The 15,804-nt window shown below is 33.8% G+C and overlaps 2 protein-coding genes across 2 annotated transcripts in view; one reads left to right on the top strand and one right to left on the bottom strand.

The window, feature by feature from the left end:
* Window positions 1-9,202, top strand: part of LOC150079680 (proton channel OtopLc-like) — a 52,297-nt gene extending 43,095 nt beyond the window's left edge. Inside the window, exon 8 of the mRNA XM_090383165.1 lies at window positions 8,223-9,202. Coding sequence (XP_090239291.1) covers window positions 8,223-9,202 — 980 coding nt within the window. The remainder of the gene's footprint in view (window positions 1-8,222) is intronic.
* Window positions 9,203-13,677: 4,475 nt separating this feature from the next.
* Window positions 13,678-15,804, bottom strand: part of LOC150079679 (sarcalumenin-like) — a 60,103-nt gene continuing 57,976 nt past the window's right edge. The window contains exon 7 of the mRNA XM_090382552.1: window positions 13,678-13,826. Coding sequence (XP_090238678.1) covers window positions 13,781-13,826 — 46 coding nt within the window. The 3' untranslated portion in view covers window positions 13,678-13,780. The remainder of the gene's footprint in view (window positions 13,827-15,804) is intronic.

Below are 15,804 nucleotides of genomic sequence, written 5' to 3'. Positions count from 1 at the left end.
TAACATTGACAAATGTAAAGTACTACATATGGGAAGCAGTAACCCCAGAGTAATGTATCAACTGTGTGGTACTACAGTGACAGTGATAGAGAATGAAAAGGACCTTGGGGTAATTGTAAAGGCAGATATGAAGTTTTCTGAGCAGTGCAGATGGTCTGCAAGAGTAGCTCATAGCGTCTCATTGGAATATGGGGAGTAGTGTCAATGATATACAGGAATTTTTCTAGCAGGGATAAGGAGGTGATTATCCCCTTATATAAGGCAATGGTCAGGCCATACCTTGAGTACTGTATACAGGTCTGGAGGCCTCATTTTAAGAGGGATGTAGAGCTGCTGGAATGAGTACAGGGAAGAGCAACAAAATGAGTGAATGGTACAAAGGGTTGCTCTTATGAAGAAAGGATTAAATTTTGCAAATTACAGTGCCTGGAGACCTGCAAGACTAGACACCTGCAAGGTGATCTGATTGAGGTGTATAAAGCCTTGAATGGCTTGAGCATGCTTACTGCTGATGGAATTCTCCCTCTTGCTCAGAATAATCACCTGAGAGGGCATAAATTCAAATTGAGCAAAGACAGATGTAGGATAGATGTACAGAAGTTTGCCTTTAGCCAGCGGGTGGTTGGTTGGTGGAACAGACTTCCATCCTTTGTTGTGGAAGTTGACAGCCTAAAGAAATTTAAGGCTGAGCTGGACAGGTACTTGGAACGAATGGAGGTGTGAAATGGGAGCGTTGTTTTTTTTTTTTTTTTTTTTTTTTGGCTGATGCTGCATAAGCTTGCTTTCTTGCATCATATGCGTATATTAATGCTAATGCTAACTATTGGAGGTATGGACACTTGAAATGGTTCTTTTTTTTTTGTGCTGATGCTGTAGAAGCTTGCTTTCTTGCATGATTTGCTATTACTAATACTGCATTATATACCTAAAAATGTTATTTTTGACCCTCCAAAAAAAAATGGATCCACTTCAGGTTGGTCAATTAGAGTCAGCATCTCAAAGCAGTAACAATTTTGGTACCTGTCACATTTCTGGATGGTAAGATTTTGGAAAAAAAAAAAAATTTTATTCAATTTATTGAAACACAAATTCTTAATAAACAAAATTTCAAATTTTGTTTGTGAAGAACAAAGCTTTTACTCATCATGTGGATGCCGCCGTAGCCAGGTGGAAAGGAGCAGCAGTGCGTAGCACATGCTTCTTGATTAAACCGGGGTTTGAGCCCGTCACCACCAAATACGGAGGATGTGGAAAGGTCAGGGAATGACCACCGCATATCCCGGAGCAATATGGCCTTAGTTGCTAATGCTCCTAAAAACCAAATAACAATAACAAACAAACCCATCATACGAGGCCAATAGTTTGTCATCGCTGTTGTCACATTGGTTGTTATTGATATTGGAACTTTCACTTTGTTCAAAGAGTGGATCATCTTAAGATCATCAGGGACTTACTTGATTCTGCATTTCTTGAAAGGTGCAGTTGTCTCATGTTTCTCTAATTTCCACTAATTTTTTATACACGTGCACGCCCCTCACCAGAAAATGGTTGGTCGCTTCATTTGCACTGTTGGTGTCAAATCATAATAGTGCCTTCTTCCCTTTGGTGCACTCCTCACACATGAATACTTTAAAGGGTTTGTTAATTGAGATATCTAATGGCTGCAGTTGGCTAAGGCATCCTGGAATTACAGCTTACTCTGTGTTTAATTCAGCAACTGCCTTTTTTGTTTCCTCAATTATGTGCCGTCTATAATGGGCATATCTTTATCTTTAGCTAAAGACTTGACCATTAAGACTATGACATCACTGTGTGTATCTTAGCATACCTTCAGACCATAAAATGAAGATTTCCAAGTTAAAAAAAAAGTGCAGTTTGTGGTCTTATTGAAAAATACAGATGATTTCAGAATTGCTGAAATCATCTGTATTTTGGAAATTGCTGTACCATTCTTTTTAATGACTCAATATATATTGCATCTGTCAGCACATTGTTTCATAATGCTAGCAAACAACCAGTGTAAGTATTGTGTTTTTGTACTGAGGTGACTAATTACAGTTAAATAAAATATTCAGGATGTTTTAAACCAGGGTGGCCAGCAAGTCGATCGCTGCTTTAATTTTGGTCAATCACAATGAATTTTAAATATATATAAAAAAAGGTCCCCAGGGGCTCACATCTAGTGAGTATGGGCTTGGCACACCCAGGATCCTGAGCTGGATATCATCATTCTTCTCTTTCTTGGTGATTCCCTTCTACTTCTGACTCTTGTTTTCTCTCTCAGGGTAATTCAGAAAGTTTTTCTTTTTTTCCTGATGCAGCAGAAGCCTCAGGCTTGCTTGCACCATATGGCTAATAATAATAGATTAGTCAAAATCTAAATGTTTTATTACGATTAAGGGCTCCACTGCATGCGATTATCACCAATCCTTTGACCACGTGACTACCCTTGTCACCGTGCAGCCGCTAGGTTGTCTAGGGAAAATCCACGCAGTTCGTTGTGGAGAGCATAGTGTATATATAGAATTCTTATTTAGCTTACTTAATATTAATAACTGGACAGTACTTATACATTAATTTGATTTAAAATGAATACTACCAAAAAGAGTAAAACATATTTTCATCAAGATTGGCAACTAGAATACTCTTTTGTAATGATAAAAGAAAAATGTTGTTTGATTTGCAATGCTTCTGTGGCTATACCCGAAAAAAGGAAATTTAGAAAGGCACTTCAACGCACTGCATGGTAAATGCCAATCGGATTTTCTGCCTAATAGTGACCGTAGAAAGAATATATTAAAAGAACTTAAATCCAGATTATTTGCACAACAAAATTTCTTCGTGACACCTAATTTACAATGAAAAGCAGTAACTGTAGCATCATTTAAAGTGAGTCATCTTTTTGCAAAAAATACAAACCATTTTCTGAGGTCAATTCAACAAAGATGCATTTTTAGAAATAACAGATTCTCTTTTTCAAAATTTTAAGAACAAAAATGAAATTATAAGTGCTCTTCAAGATCTGCAATTACCTCTAAATACTTTGACGCAACGCATTGAAAAAATGAGTAAAGATGTGAGCGAACAATTGCATGCTCATATCGCTAATGGTGTGTCCTTTTATTTACAACTGGATGAATCTACAGACATCAGTGATACAGCTCAATTGCTCAATTTTATTCGTATGGATTTTGTTAAAAGAAAGAACTAGAGGTCTTGATATATTTAATGCATTCAAAAATTTTATTTAAAAAAATTAATTACCACTATTTAAGCTCGTATCAATAACAACAGATGGAGCTAAAACAATGATGGGGCATCTTAACCGATTCATCGCATTGTGCCAAAAGAATGATGAATTCCCAGATATTTTGATTTACCACTGTATCATCCACCAACAAGTGTTAGCCAGCAAAAGATTAAATACTAAAAGTGTTATGGACATGGCTTTCAAAATTGCAAATTCCATCAGAGGACAATCTCTTCAAAAGGAGACTTTTCAAAATGCAACTCAATGAAAATGAACCAGATCTGATATTACACACAGATGTGAGGTGGCTGAGTCGGAGTAAGTTTCTATAGAGATTTCAAAATTTGCTGAATGAAATTAAAAAGTTTGTTGATCAAAGGGGAGATGATTATCAGCAGCTGCAAGATAGGGAGTGGTTATGTAATCTGGCTTTTTTTTTTTTTTTTTGGTAGATTTTACCAGTAAATTAAGTAATCTGAATTTGGAATTACGAGGAAAAAATAAAAATGTGGGTGACATGATTAGTAGTGTTTATGCATATAAATATCAATTTTTTGCAGTGGCTAAGATTAACCCCAGGGGCTCCCATCTGGTATGGGCTTGGCACACCCAGGGTCCTGAGCTGGATATCATCATTCTTCTCTTTCTTGGCGATTCCCTTCCCTTCTATTTCTCTCTCCCTCAGGGTAATTCAGAAGTTTTTTTTTTTTGGCTGGTGCAGCATAAGCCTCAGGCTTCCTTGCACTATATAGCTAATAATAATAATAATAATAGTTTAAATTCTGTTCCAGGTAAAATAATGGAGCCACAGGTTTAATATGCATTGCAGGATCATCTACACAAGACTGCAGCAATAATTCAGACACAGCATGGGTTTGTTAAGGGAAAGTCCTGTCTAACAAATTTGATTAAATGCTATGATGTGGTTACAAAAGAATTGAATGCAAAAAATTATTTTGATATCATATACTTGGATTTCAAGAAAGCTATTGACACTGTTGCACATGGAAGACTACTGTTCAATTTGGAACAGAATAGTATTAAGGGTAAGTTGCTACATTGATAAAAGGGTGGTTGAGTGGGAGAAGACAGAGGGTGGTAATCAATGGACACTGCTCTTCATGGACCAATGTTATTAGTGGAGTCCCACAGGGTTCGGTGTTGGGCCCATGTTGTTTTGTATATTTATCAATGATATTGATGAAGGTATATCAGGCTTAGTGTCGAAGTTTGCAGATGATACAAAGGTTGGCAAGGTTGTTAATGACAGTAATGGCAGTGTGCTACTGCAACAGGATCTAGAAAATTTGGGAAAATGGGCTGAGAAGTAGCAACTGAAGTTTAACATTGACAAATGCAAAGTACTGCTTATGGGTAGAAGTAACCCCAGAGGAACGTACCAAATGTGTGGTACTACACTTAGGGTGGTAGAAAATGAAAAAGACCTGGGAGTAACTGTGCAGTCAGATATGAAGTTTTCTGAGCAATGCAGACAGGCTGCCAGGGCAGGTCATGGGGTTTTGTCAATGATATATAGGAATTTTGCTAGCAGGGAAATGAGGTGATTATCCCTTTGTATAAGGTAATGGTCAGGACACACCTTGAGTACTGCATACAGGTCTGGAGGCCTCATTTTAGGAAGGATGTAGATTTGCTTGAGCGTGTACAGAGAAGTGCAACAAGATTGGTGAGGGAAATGAGGGGTTCCTCTTACCACGAGAGGCTTAAGTTCTGCAAATTGCAGCGGCTGGAGACTAGGCATCTGCATGGTGATCTGATTGAGGTGAATAAGGACTTGAATGGGTTGAGCATGCCGAATTCTGATGGGATTCTTCCACTTCCTCAGATTACGAATCTAAGGGGGCATAAATTCCAATTGAGGAAAGGCAGTTGTATAATAGATGTGCAGAAATTTGCCTTTAGCCAGTGGGTGGTTAATTGCTGGAACAAACTTCCATCTGTCGTTTTGGAAGTTGATAGCTTAAATAAATTCAAGGATTAACTGATCAAACTTTTAGAGGAAATGGTTGTGTTAATTTATTTTTATTTTTTTTTATTTATATATTTTTTTGGCTGATGCTACATAAGCTCATATGCTTGCATCACATGCCTCTATTACCATCTATTAATTAATGTACTTTGTATACAGGAAATTTCAATTAAAAGGCACTTGGTCTATCTTCTTATTTTTAGGCTCAGGTTATTTGTTGTTTAGATCTCTTTTGTCATATTTGGACTGGAATTTGAATTAGTTGTTAAAATTGGACTAAGTATTACCATTGAGATTTTAAAATTTCTAAATTTAAATTTTACCTAATTTTATCTAACTGCTTTTTTTTTAAGCGTGAAAGTTGTTTTTCATTTTTGGTCTAAAAAGGTCATTGTTCTAAAATGAATGTAAACTGATTTTATTTGAAGAAAAGAATAAAAAACAACAGTAATGTGTGATCGTTCTTCAGTATGTGCATTTAGCTGTGTAGAACAACTGGCTATAGGAGAGCAGTTTGTGTTACATCTACCACTGTTATTTATTTATTTATTTTTTTTTTCAAATAAAATCAGTTTATGTTATGATTTTAGAAGTACACGGATGATGTTTTTAACCAGCATATACTGATTTTATGTCAATCTGATGACTGGAGATTCTGCCACAGCAGGTTGAATTCACTCTCACGTTCCTGAAACCAATTCTGTACAATTCTGGCCATGAGGCATGGTGCATTTTTTTTTTTTTTTTTTTTTTTTGTTAGTTGTTGGTGCGTCAGCTTCTGTGGCCATAATGCACATCCAAAAGTTTTTGCATTTTACTCTGATCCCAGCTCGAGGTGGGATTCGAACCTGCACATGGTGCATTATTCTGCTGGAAGAACCCACTTGCAGATGGATACACTGCAGCCAAAAAGGGAGCTCCTGATTAGAAACAATTTTCCTGATAACTTCTGGCATCCAAATGTTGCTCCACTGGTAGGTATGAAGGGATCCAATGTGTATCATCAAACCACCCTCTGCACCATTACACTGTCACCATCAGCCTGCATTGTTGACACCTGCCAGCATGGGTCTGGTCCACAACTCATGCTATTTTTGCCATATTCTTTTAAAAGAATATGGCAAAAATAGCCATCAATGTGAAACAGCAGGAATCAGGATCCATCAGACCAGACTGTGTTTTTCCAGTCTTCAACTATCTAGTGTTGGTGTTCCTGAGCCCACTGCAGCACTATGCCTTCTTTCTTTTCTTTTCTTTTTTTTTTTGCTGACAAGAGTGGAATCTGGTTCAGCTGTTGGCTGCAAAAATCTTACCTATTACAAGGATGAGGTTTTATAACTCCATTACAAGGTATGATGAGCTATGCAATCTGAAATGTCTCTTTGGTTACCACTGTTGTGCTGGGTTGCTATTTTACTGATTGTAGCTTTGCTGTTTTTGATATTATTTAGTTATTGGACCAATCTCAATACACAGGACACTGTAGTATGTAAAAACTCCAGCAGGAATGCAGATCTGAGATACTCATACTGAAGTGTCCAGCATCAACAACCACGGTATATTCAAAGTTACTGAAATCTTTCATCTTGCCCATTCTTGTATCGAATTACACTTCACACCGAATTACACGTACACAGCATCTCTATGTATCTGCCCGCAAGTTTTATATTGGGCGGTACATGTAATGCTGTTACTGAAGGAGTGCTCCAATTCATGTAAAGGTCAAGTGTATCTAATCAAGTGTCCCCCAGGATATATATATATATATATATATACACACACATATACAATACACTATTAATATGTAAACACTTTTATATTTTGTTTTACAAGTACAGTATATCAAACATTATTATAGGTGAAATAAGGGAGTATGAGGGAATACAAAAAAAAAAAAAAAAAAAAAGGAAAACCACAATTGCTGAGGGATACCTGCAAAGAACATCAAGTCCATTTACACAGGAAAATTAAATTTGAAGAAATAATACATTACAACTAAAAATATTCAAATGTGATATTTTTAATTGAATAATCAGTAATTATACAGTAAAGTTGGCAAACTGATGGGCTTCCTATGAGATGTCTTGTTCAATCACTCATTCACTGTCTGTCTACTGTTCCAATACATTTGGTCAAGTGAATCAGTTGTTACCATTTCTTTTTATCTTACCAGTCATTCTTTTGTCTTCCGGTCCTGCCCAGCTCTCTGCACATCATCCTTTATTTGGTTTCATCACATTTTCCTTAGTCATTGCCCTTCTCTTTTAACATGTTCACTGTTTCATTACACAAATATGTGGCATTGGATGTTTAATCCAATTGGAGGTAAACCACCTACTTTAGAACTTTTTCTTCCAATTTGACAGAAGAAAAATCACATATTTTTGTCAAGCAACTTTCACCAGAGGCTGTCTAATTAAGTATAATGAGAAGAAAGTCCAAAAACGTCTGCCCTCTCCAATCCAGACTGATTCAATCTTGGGTCAAAAAAGGTCACTGGAAAAGCCAGCAGCAAAAGTGTTAAGCGCTTCCTTAGGTGCTCTCGTTGCTCATCCATGCTATTTCAATCTTGTATGCTTTTTACATTGAGTCTTTATCTTAAAGGTGTCATTTTAAATTATTTTTTCCAACAATACCCAGATTTTTTCATCAAAGACAAATAAAAAAATCTTACACATTTCTCATTGTCTCAGATTTACAGTTTCTGCAAGGCTTCCACTGCCTGTGGAAGTATGAATGCTGCACCCGTGCAGCTTTCATACTTCTGAACTAAACTGAAGAGACACAGTTACAAAAAATGCATGGGCCATGCATATTTATAATCCATATGTTAGGGGGAAAAAAAACATGCTGAATAAATTTAAACTGAGGTAAACCATATACAATTAACAATTCTTCTAGTATCTGATTAAAACTTTAAAATTGTTATTTATTGGAGTATTTGTTATTTGAAATTAATTATTTTTTAAATTTTAATTCCAGAAGATACCATAATAGGTCTACACACTCTCTCAAATAATCATGTCAGTGTCAAGGGTGGAGCTGATAATGGCGTTTTATCAAATCATGAGTGTCGTCGATCCAATATCATGGGTGAGCTTGTCCAAGAGGCTAGCCATTTCCTCTTCCCATGCACAATTGAATATAGCCTCATCTGTGCTGCTATCTTATATATAATGTGGAAAAATATAGGAAAATCTCGCAACAGTAAAGCTACTGATAATGCAAGTGTTCAGTCATCATCCTCTGTGACACCCAAACATCGGCATCATTATCAAGTGGACTGTGCCAAAGCCAACAAGGGGCTCTTCACTGGCATTCTTGTGATGGTGTTATCTATCATTAGTATAATCCTCTTTTTTGTACTCATCAGCAAACCCGATTACAAATACTTGGCAGTCTTGGAAGCACGCATCACTGAACTTGTACTATATTTGATGACAGCATTAGCTGTAGTCATAGCACTGTTTCAAGTCAGGGAGCTGAAATTCAATCCTCATCAAAATGTTGAACTGGATAATATTCTTCTCATTGTAGCACAGAGTGGACTCTATCTTTATACCATGTTTAGCATCATTGGTGGCCACTTTACAATGGATCAAAGTACAGTGCTTGTACTATTAACTGCACTGGCCTGCCTAGTCCAGGCCACCTTACAGACAATTTTCATCTTAGATGCATCACGTCGCCATGCCCGAAATTCAGATCAAACACACCGCAAACCAGGTCGAGAGACCGTAACCTTCTTATTAGTTTGCAACTTTGCTATGTGGGCAATAAACACACTCGAGACTCAGAGAGTAGATTCTAATCCTGTTCAATTGCATTTCTATGGTTCGTGGGCATGGACAATTATAACCCACGTAACTACACCATTAGCTATCTATTTCAGATTTCATTCCACAGTTTGTTTATGTGACATATGGAAAAGAACTTACAAGATAAAAGCTGAATATGTATAATTCTCAGCAAGACTAAAATCTGATATCCGAAGCTCTTCTTCCTCAAAATACTATAAGTGGTAACTGCATTCACATCAGACTGATAACACAGATATGATAAACTGTTACTGGTGTTACCTTCTACAGTAGTAAATCCTAAGAATTAGACTGTTAAGTATCTGTATATGCACATATTACAAATGTGTACAGAAGATATACGCATGGACTAGAGTCTATCTCCTATAAACAAGTGTGTAAAAAAAAAAAGTGAGGATTTCTCACTCTGCTACCTAATGAGCAGTCTGAAAATTCGACCTTTATCAATTTGTAAGTTTTTTCTCTACTTTTGTTCACCATATATTTTTTCATAAAATGAACAAATTAAGTAAACAAAAAATATACTGTTTTAGTCCTTTCTAAAAAAATCTTTTTTGCCTGATGAAAGTATGAATTAAAATGTAAATTAAAATAAAATGCAATTTAGCAATAGGCATATGCATATTTTAAATAAGTGTTTTGGACATATATGCAACACTTATATTTAAAACTTTTAAAAATGTATATAGCTTATGCTGGTCTTTAACATGAGAAACTTCAAAATTATTGGAGATGGAGAAATTAAAAAAAAAAAAAAAACTGTGCGAGTCAAGCATAAAATAACTTCCTATGATGAATTTAAATTTTGTTGATATTAGCTAATCCATGCAACAATCCATTAAATGCAGATTTTATACAGAGAACAGCTTTATATCATTATTTTTCATTGATCCATTTTCTTGGAAGAATGAGTTAGGGAGGAGGGCTCAAAACTTGTTACAATAGCTGGAGAAAGATATGCCAGGATATCGTTAGACATTATGAGGCATACTTGACAGAACCATATTTCCATCAATGTACCTACTTTTCTTAAGAATGCATTCAATAGTCATCTCAGTGGCTAGAGTTCTATTATTCAATACCACTACAAAGTTTCAATTTAAATCCCTATGAATTTTGGTTGTGGAGCTTCCTGAAAGAATACATTTATAAAATACAACCTTTGAATTTATTCAAATTAAAACAAGCAGTTAGAAGAGAAGTTTCAATATTGATCCAAATGTAGCAGAGTGGTTATGAGAAAGAGTGCAGTAGCACACTCTTTGAATGGACTGTGGTTCAAGCCTGTGACTGCTAAATATGATTAATGATTGCATTCATGATTTATTGTAAATTTCTCTGACCTGGTGGTTGTGCCAGAGTATAAACAAGAAACTTTTTTTTTTTAATTTGTAATATTTAGTAATCCCTCAAGATGATAAATGTTTCTAAAATTTGCCATGGGAAGTTATTTTATGCTCACCTGGTACACAAAAAAATTCCGAAATCTATTGATATCAGCAGTAAAGTAAAGCACAAGTCTTTTATCAGATTTATTTTGGACAGAAAAATAACAAGTTAGTTAATGTACGCAGCACGTTACATTTCAGGTGTTTTACCAAATAGTAATCAGGCATGATTCATAAAAAAAAAAAAAAAAAACACAAATCAAAGGCAATGTCTTTTATGCATAAAGCAAGGCATTTCTTTCTATTCATCCACCATATTACCCATTCATTCCTCCAATCAGTGCATGGCAACAAACATAACAACCAGTGGTTCAGTATATGGCATACGAATAGCCTGTGATATGTACAAAAAAATAAAATAATAATTGCCAGATTTCTATTAACCAATTTTAATGAAATTTGGGAAGGCTTGACAAATCATTCTAAAACAGTGAAATATAATGTTTTGTGATAATCCATCCACTGAGAGTTGAGTTATTACATGCAGATGGATGGACAAAGAAATAATAATTGCCTGATTTCTACTGCTCCAAGTTTAATGAAATTTGGGGTGGTTCAACAGATTTTTCTAAAAGAGCCAAATATAATTTTATGAAAATCCATCCATTAGGAATTGACTTATTACATGAGGTTGGATGGACAGACAGTGATGCTAATGGGCCCTTTATGCATATATGCCAATGTGCCTAATAAACCAGTATTTCTTTTGGAAAGAATTGTCAAGGAAAATGGAGGGGGGGGGGGGCCTTGTCACACATTGTTTTATACTTAAGAGATCTTGATTTCTAAATGTCTTAAAACAAGTTCTGAAAAGTGTTCTAGATAAAACTATCAAAATTGTTACTTCAAAATTAAATGTAGACCAATAACTGTTTTTTTTTTAATGTACGTGAAGTAATGACATCTGATTCTTTTAGCACACTGATGTGCAGTGTTTTTTCAGAGGAATTATTTCATGGGTGTGTGAATTATGTGAATCACTTTTTTTTCTTTTTTTTTTAGTTTTATCTGATGACACATGGTTATGAAAACTTGCATTTCTGTCTGATTTATTCCATAACTAAAATAAATTGGGTATGCACCAGTGCAATATGAAAAATGGAAATATCTTTCTTCAACTAATAAAATATTAGTAAGTTGGAGACTGCAAAATATGCAAAACAAATTTGAATGAGGAAATATAAGAGATTATTTTAGAAATATTAGTCCTCTTTAACTGAAAAATAACAATATTTTTCTACTTTAAACATATATAAAAGTTTTATTTCTATTGTCAATGTGAAATTTGTGCTTTTAATGTGCATCAAAAGCACAAATTTCACATTAAGTGAACTAAACTATACATTAACTATTAATACAGAATATGTCTGATTATGTTAATAATAATTTAGGTATACATGTTTCATAATATATGTTTAAAGAACATATTCTTTTAATTTTATTACTTTTTACATTTGCTAAAATCATATCTACCAACTTTTGACAAGTTGTAGAGGTATTTCTAAGCAGGAGAAAAATAGAAGACTTTTTGTAAAATGCAAGTGTACTTCCCAAAAAACAGCAGGAAAACAGATTTTTCAGAAAAAGCACCATTTTTTTTTTATAAGTTGACAACTGCACTAACTAAAAATTAAATTTCACAACAAAATGCCCATTTTATATTAAAATACAGCCACAGAATTCCACAGATTACTTACCAGTACAGTATGCTTTTAAACATTAGCTTACCTAATATTTTTTTGTCTGTGGACTGGATTTCTGTTTGGACTGTCTTTTAGACATCAACCAATTATGACTGCTTCAAGGAAGATACTGTTACACTTAGCGCCTCTTCAGAAATGTTGAGTCAAAATTTTGTTTATAACAATGGCACTGCTGTTCAAGGCTTTACTATCAAGAGCATTTCCAAGACTGCACCAGAAAGAGAAGATCTGAATAAGTTTTTTCCATGTGGTTGAATATTCCCTGACCACTCAAAGCATTGCTATGAGAAATTATTAAAATACCAAGAACTTGGGATAACTTATTATTTCATGCTTCCCTGTGTGCTTGTCAGTTTCCTGATCAAGGACCACTGTACATCATTCTTCCCTCTATCATAATAGTGTTTGGTAGGTTCTCATATTGAAACTGACAGAACTGATCTGGAAAAATTACTCTTTCTTTACCGTCAATGATACTGAAAAATACTGAAAGCTTTTTTTTTTTTTTTTTTGTGAAAGTGATTCAATTTGGTTCAAAAAAACTTGTTCTCTGGATAATGCTATTCAATGATGAATTGGTTCTCCAAATACAATCATATTTAAGTTGAATAATATTTAACGTACCACCTCTGATAACCCAGCAGGGCAACTTCATATTTATGAATTCTGTATTAGGCAGACTTGACTGCTGTAAGGAAACACATTTTGATCTTAAAAATTCATGAGAGAGTCAGCTTGCCACCAAACTAAGTCCACAATTTAACAAATTATGATTGAACTCATGCAGCTTCTGCCAAGAGTGTGTTAAATATTTGAAGCTACATTTCACTGGATCATAGCATACAAATTATCTCGACAATATATGTAGCTGAGTGGGTACAAGAAGCATGTGTTTGAGTGGATCATGGTTCAAGCTGTGTAATTATAATTAATCATTTCAACAATAAATGTAAATGCTGATGACCTGGTGATCATGCCATGAACAGAACATTTTTTAAACTTGCACAATTTTTTTTTTTTTTTTTTTGTTTATTTACTGTATATATAAAAACAGCTCAGTAAATTTTTACTGCATCAACTTGTTTCTCATTGGTCTTTTTGTAATTGTGATTTACAAGAAAGGTGGTCTTTACTAATTTATTGACATAGCAGGTGAGGGTGATGTTTTGTCAAATATTTCTAGACTCTATTGACAATATCAGTTTGGAGTTGAAAACATGTATTTTTTTAAAAAATTAAATCTTTAATTATATTAGTTTTTAATAAAATTTAAGTTCTTTCATTAATCCTTATTGCTTTTTAAATCGAGAGAGGTACCACTCCTAGGTGATAATATATGCATTGCACTGGAAATTGAAACCTCCTGCAGAATAAAGCTGAAAGAATGTAAATATATTTTTTCAGAAAATTGACCATGGGGAGGGGTTTAGTTTATGATACAGTAAAACAGTAAAATAGAAACACAACCTTCAAACAACTAATCAACTTTATTTAAATCCATACAGATTGACAAACCCAGCTTTTCAGGTTTATCCCCTCTCTTTTTGTAGTTTCCATTGTTTGGTTGTTGATCAGGTTTGAGTGTTTTTCAGTCTTTGTGACAATATAAACTCACTACTGAAATGTTAATTGAATAGATTATTATAATACTGTATACCTGTAGGAACATTTAATCAGTAACATATATGTAAAGCAAAATGCTTTACATCTTAATACTGAATGAGGTGCAAGAAAATTTATTTATTAATGCTCAATGAATAACCCATACAGTATCTAATATTTTATTTAACTACTGCAACATAAGCACATTAACAAATCTTAAGGCAATTAATCAAGATAAGGCAGATAGAATCAGGATCTAAACTGTTGCTGTTAGATACAAGTTTAAGGAATGTAGGCATAAATCAGTTAATCTTAAGGTAGCAGGTAAACACAGACTTCATTATAATTTTATGGAAATATATAAGATTTATATATTAACTATGTACAAGCAAAATACATATTTTAAATACAGTATTTAATGCTGAATTTACACAACTTCTAGCATCATAAACACACCGCTACCTCTATGATGTATTAGAATGCCGTGATTGTAAGGGAACACATTGTGGAATATCCCACAATAAGTCTGTGAAGTGTAATACAGTGATCCCTCAACCTCGCCTTTTTAACATGTGGCATATGCTTTGCCCTGGGTAGCTTTGCATAAGGGCAACCACTAAAATGTTAATAACAAATTAACAATTTAAAAAAATAGTGAAAATGATTCATCGTATTTATCCAATATGCCACCTGTCCATGATTAATAAATGCACCAAAGTTTTCTTTTTAGAAAAATGCATAAAGCTGATTTAGTTGCACTGGCGTATATTATCAATAAACTGATTTTAATAAAAATAATAGAGACAAATTTCTTCCATCACTATAACATTATTATACATCATTGCTTCTTACAGGCACTAGTTTGAGTGTTATCCAGCTATACTTTGAAATATAAGTATTTGATTTGCATTTGACCATGTGAAAACATGCAATGCTTACTGTGGCATCTTGAATTTTCTATGCAGGTCAATACTCTAAATTAAAATCCTCATATAAAATGAAGATATGTACTAAAGTTTTTAATGTTAAAGTTTTTGGAGGAAAATAAAAAGTATGGTATTTGGATAAATTCGATAAATGGAATTATGTAAAATAACTTGAATTAAATGATTCTTATTATTTTCAATCACATTAAAATTAGAAATAAAAAAAATATCAAATATATGGTATAATTAACAAATAAGTTTAACAATAGCAAAACTGTACACGGTGTGCATTTCTGTGCATGTAACTTCCAAAATACAGATTTCCTGAGAAACCTTAACATGCAGTTGAACCACCTTGAAAGACATTTTAAGTACAGAGTAACACAATATAAAAATAAAAATATGCATTATACAAAAAGAGGCATAAGCTGCTCATCTTTTTCTCTTACGAACATAGTTTGCAATTACAACTGATAGCAGGCCTTAGTTAAATGAAAATGCAGTTTCCCAAAGAGCTAACTGTCTATTACATAAACATATAAATGCTTTCTTTAAGCAAAGCATTTAATCTTTAACCAATTACTTAAGCTATATTCAACATGACAAAATAGTAAATTTAACTGTATGAATGGATAAGAATAAAAATTCAACAAAATACAATAGCAAAATTAATAGACTAATAAACTGGAAATAACAGTATGATAATGTGATCACAATATCACTATATTTGATAATAAGAATTTCATTCCTATAATTATCAAATATCTTTTATATGCATTTTAGTGATGCCTAACACTCATATTTTTTATGGTGTTAAAAGTGCCAGATGAATCTAGTTTTATTTAAATATACTAACAATAAACATTTAAAAAATAAATTATACATTTTATCACAATTCTTTTTGAAAATTGACTTTTTTTTAAAACTCCCAGGTAAAGTGTGCAGAATATAAACAATAGAGATTACCCAGTACAGTACTTTATTATTTAAACCATTTAATACATTAACTGTCATGATGCACTTGGAGGGAAAACCACCCGACTTTATTTATACTAAACAGTTTAGTG

Source organism: Mastigoproctus giganteus, chromosome 10 (genome assembly GCF_048544385.1).
Source record: "Mastigoproctus giganteus isolate SK-2022 chromosome 10, ASM4854438v1, whole genome shotgun sequence".
NCBI lineage: Eukaryota > Metazoa > Arthropoda > Arachnida > Uropygi > Thelyphonidae > Mastigoproctus > Mastigoproctus giganteus.
This window is presented reverse-complemented; position numbering and strand designations above follow the sequence as displayed.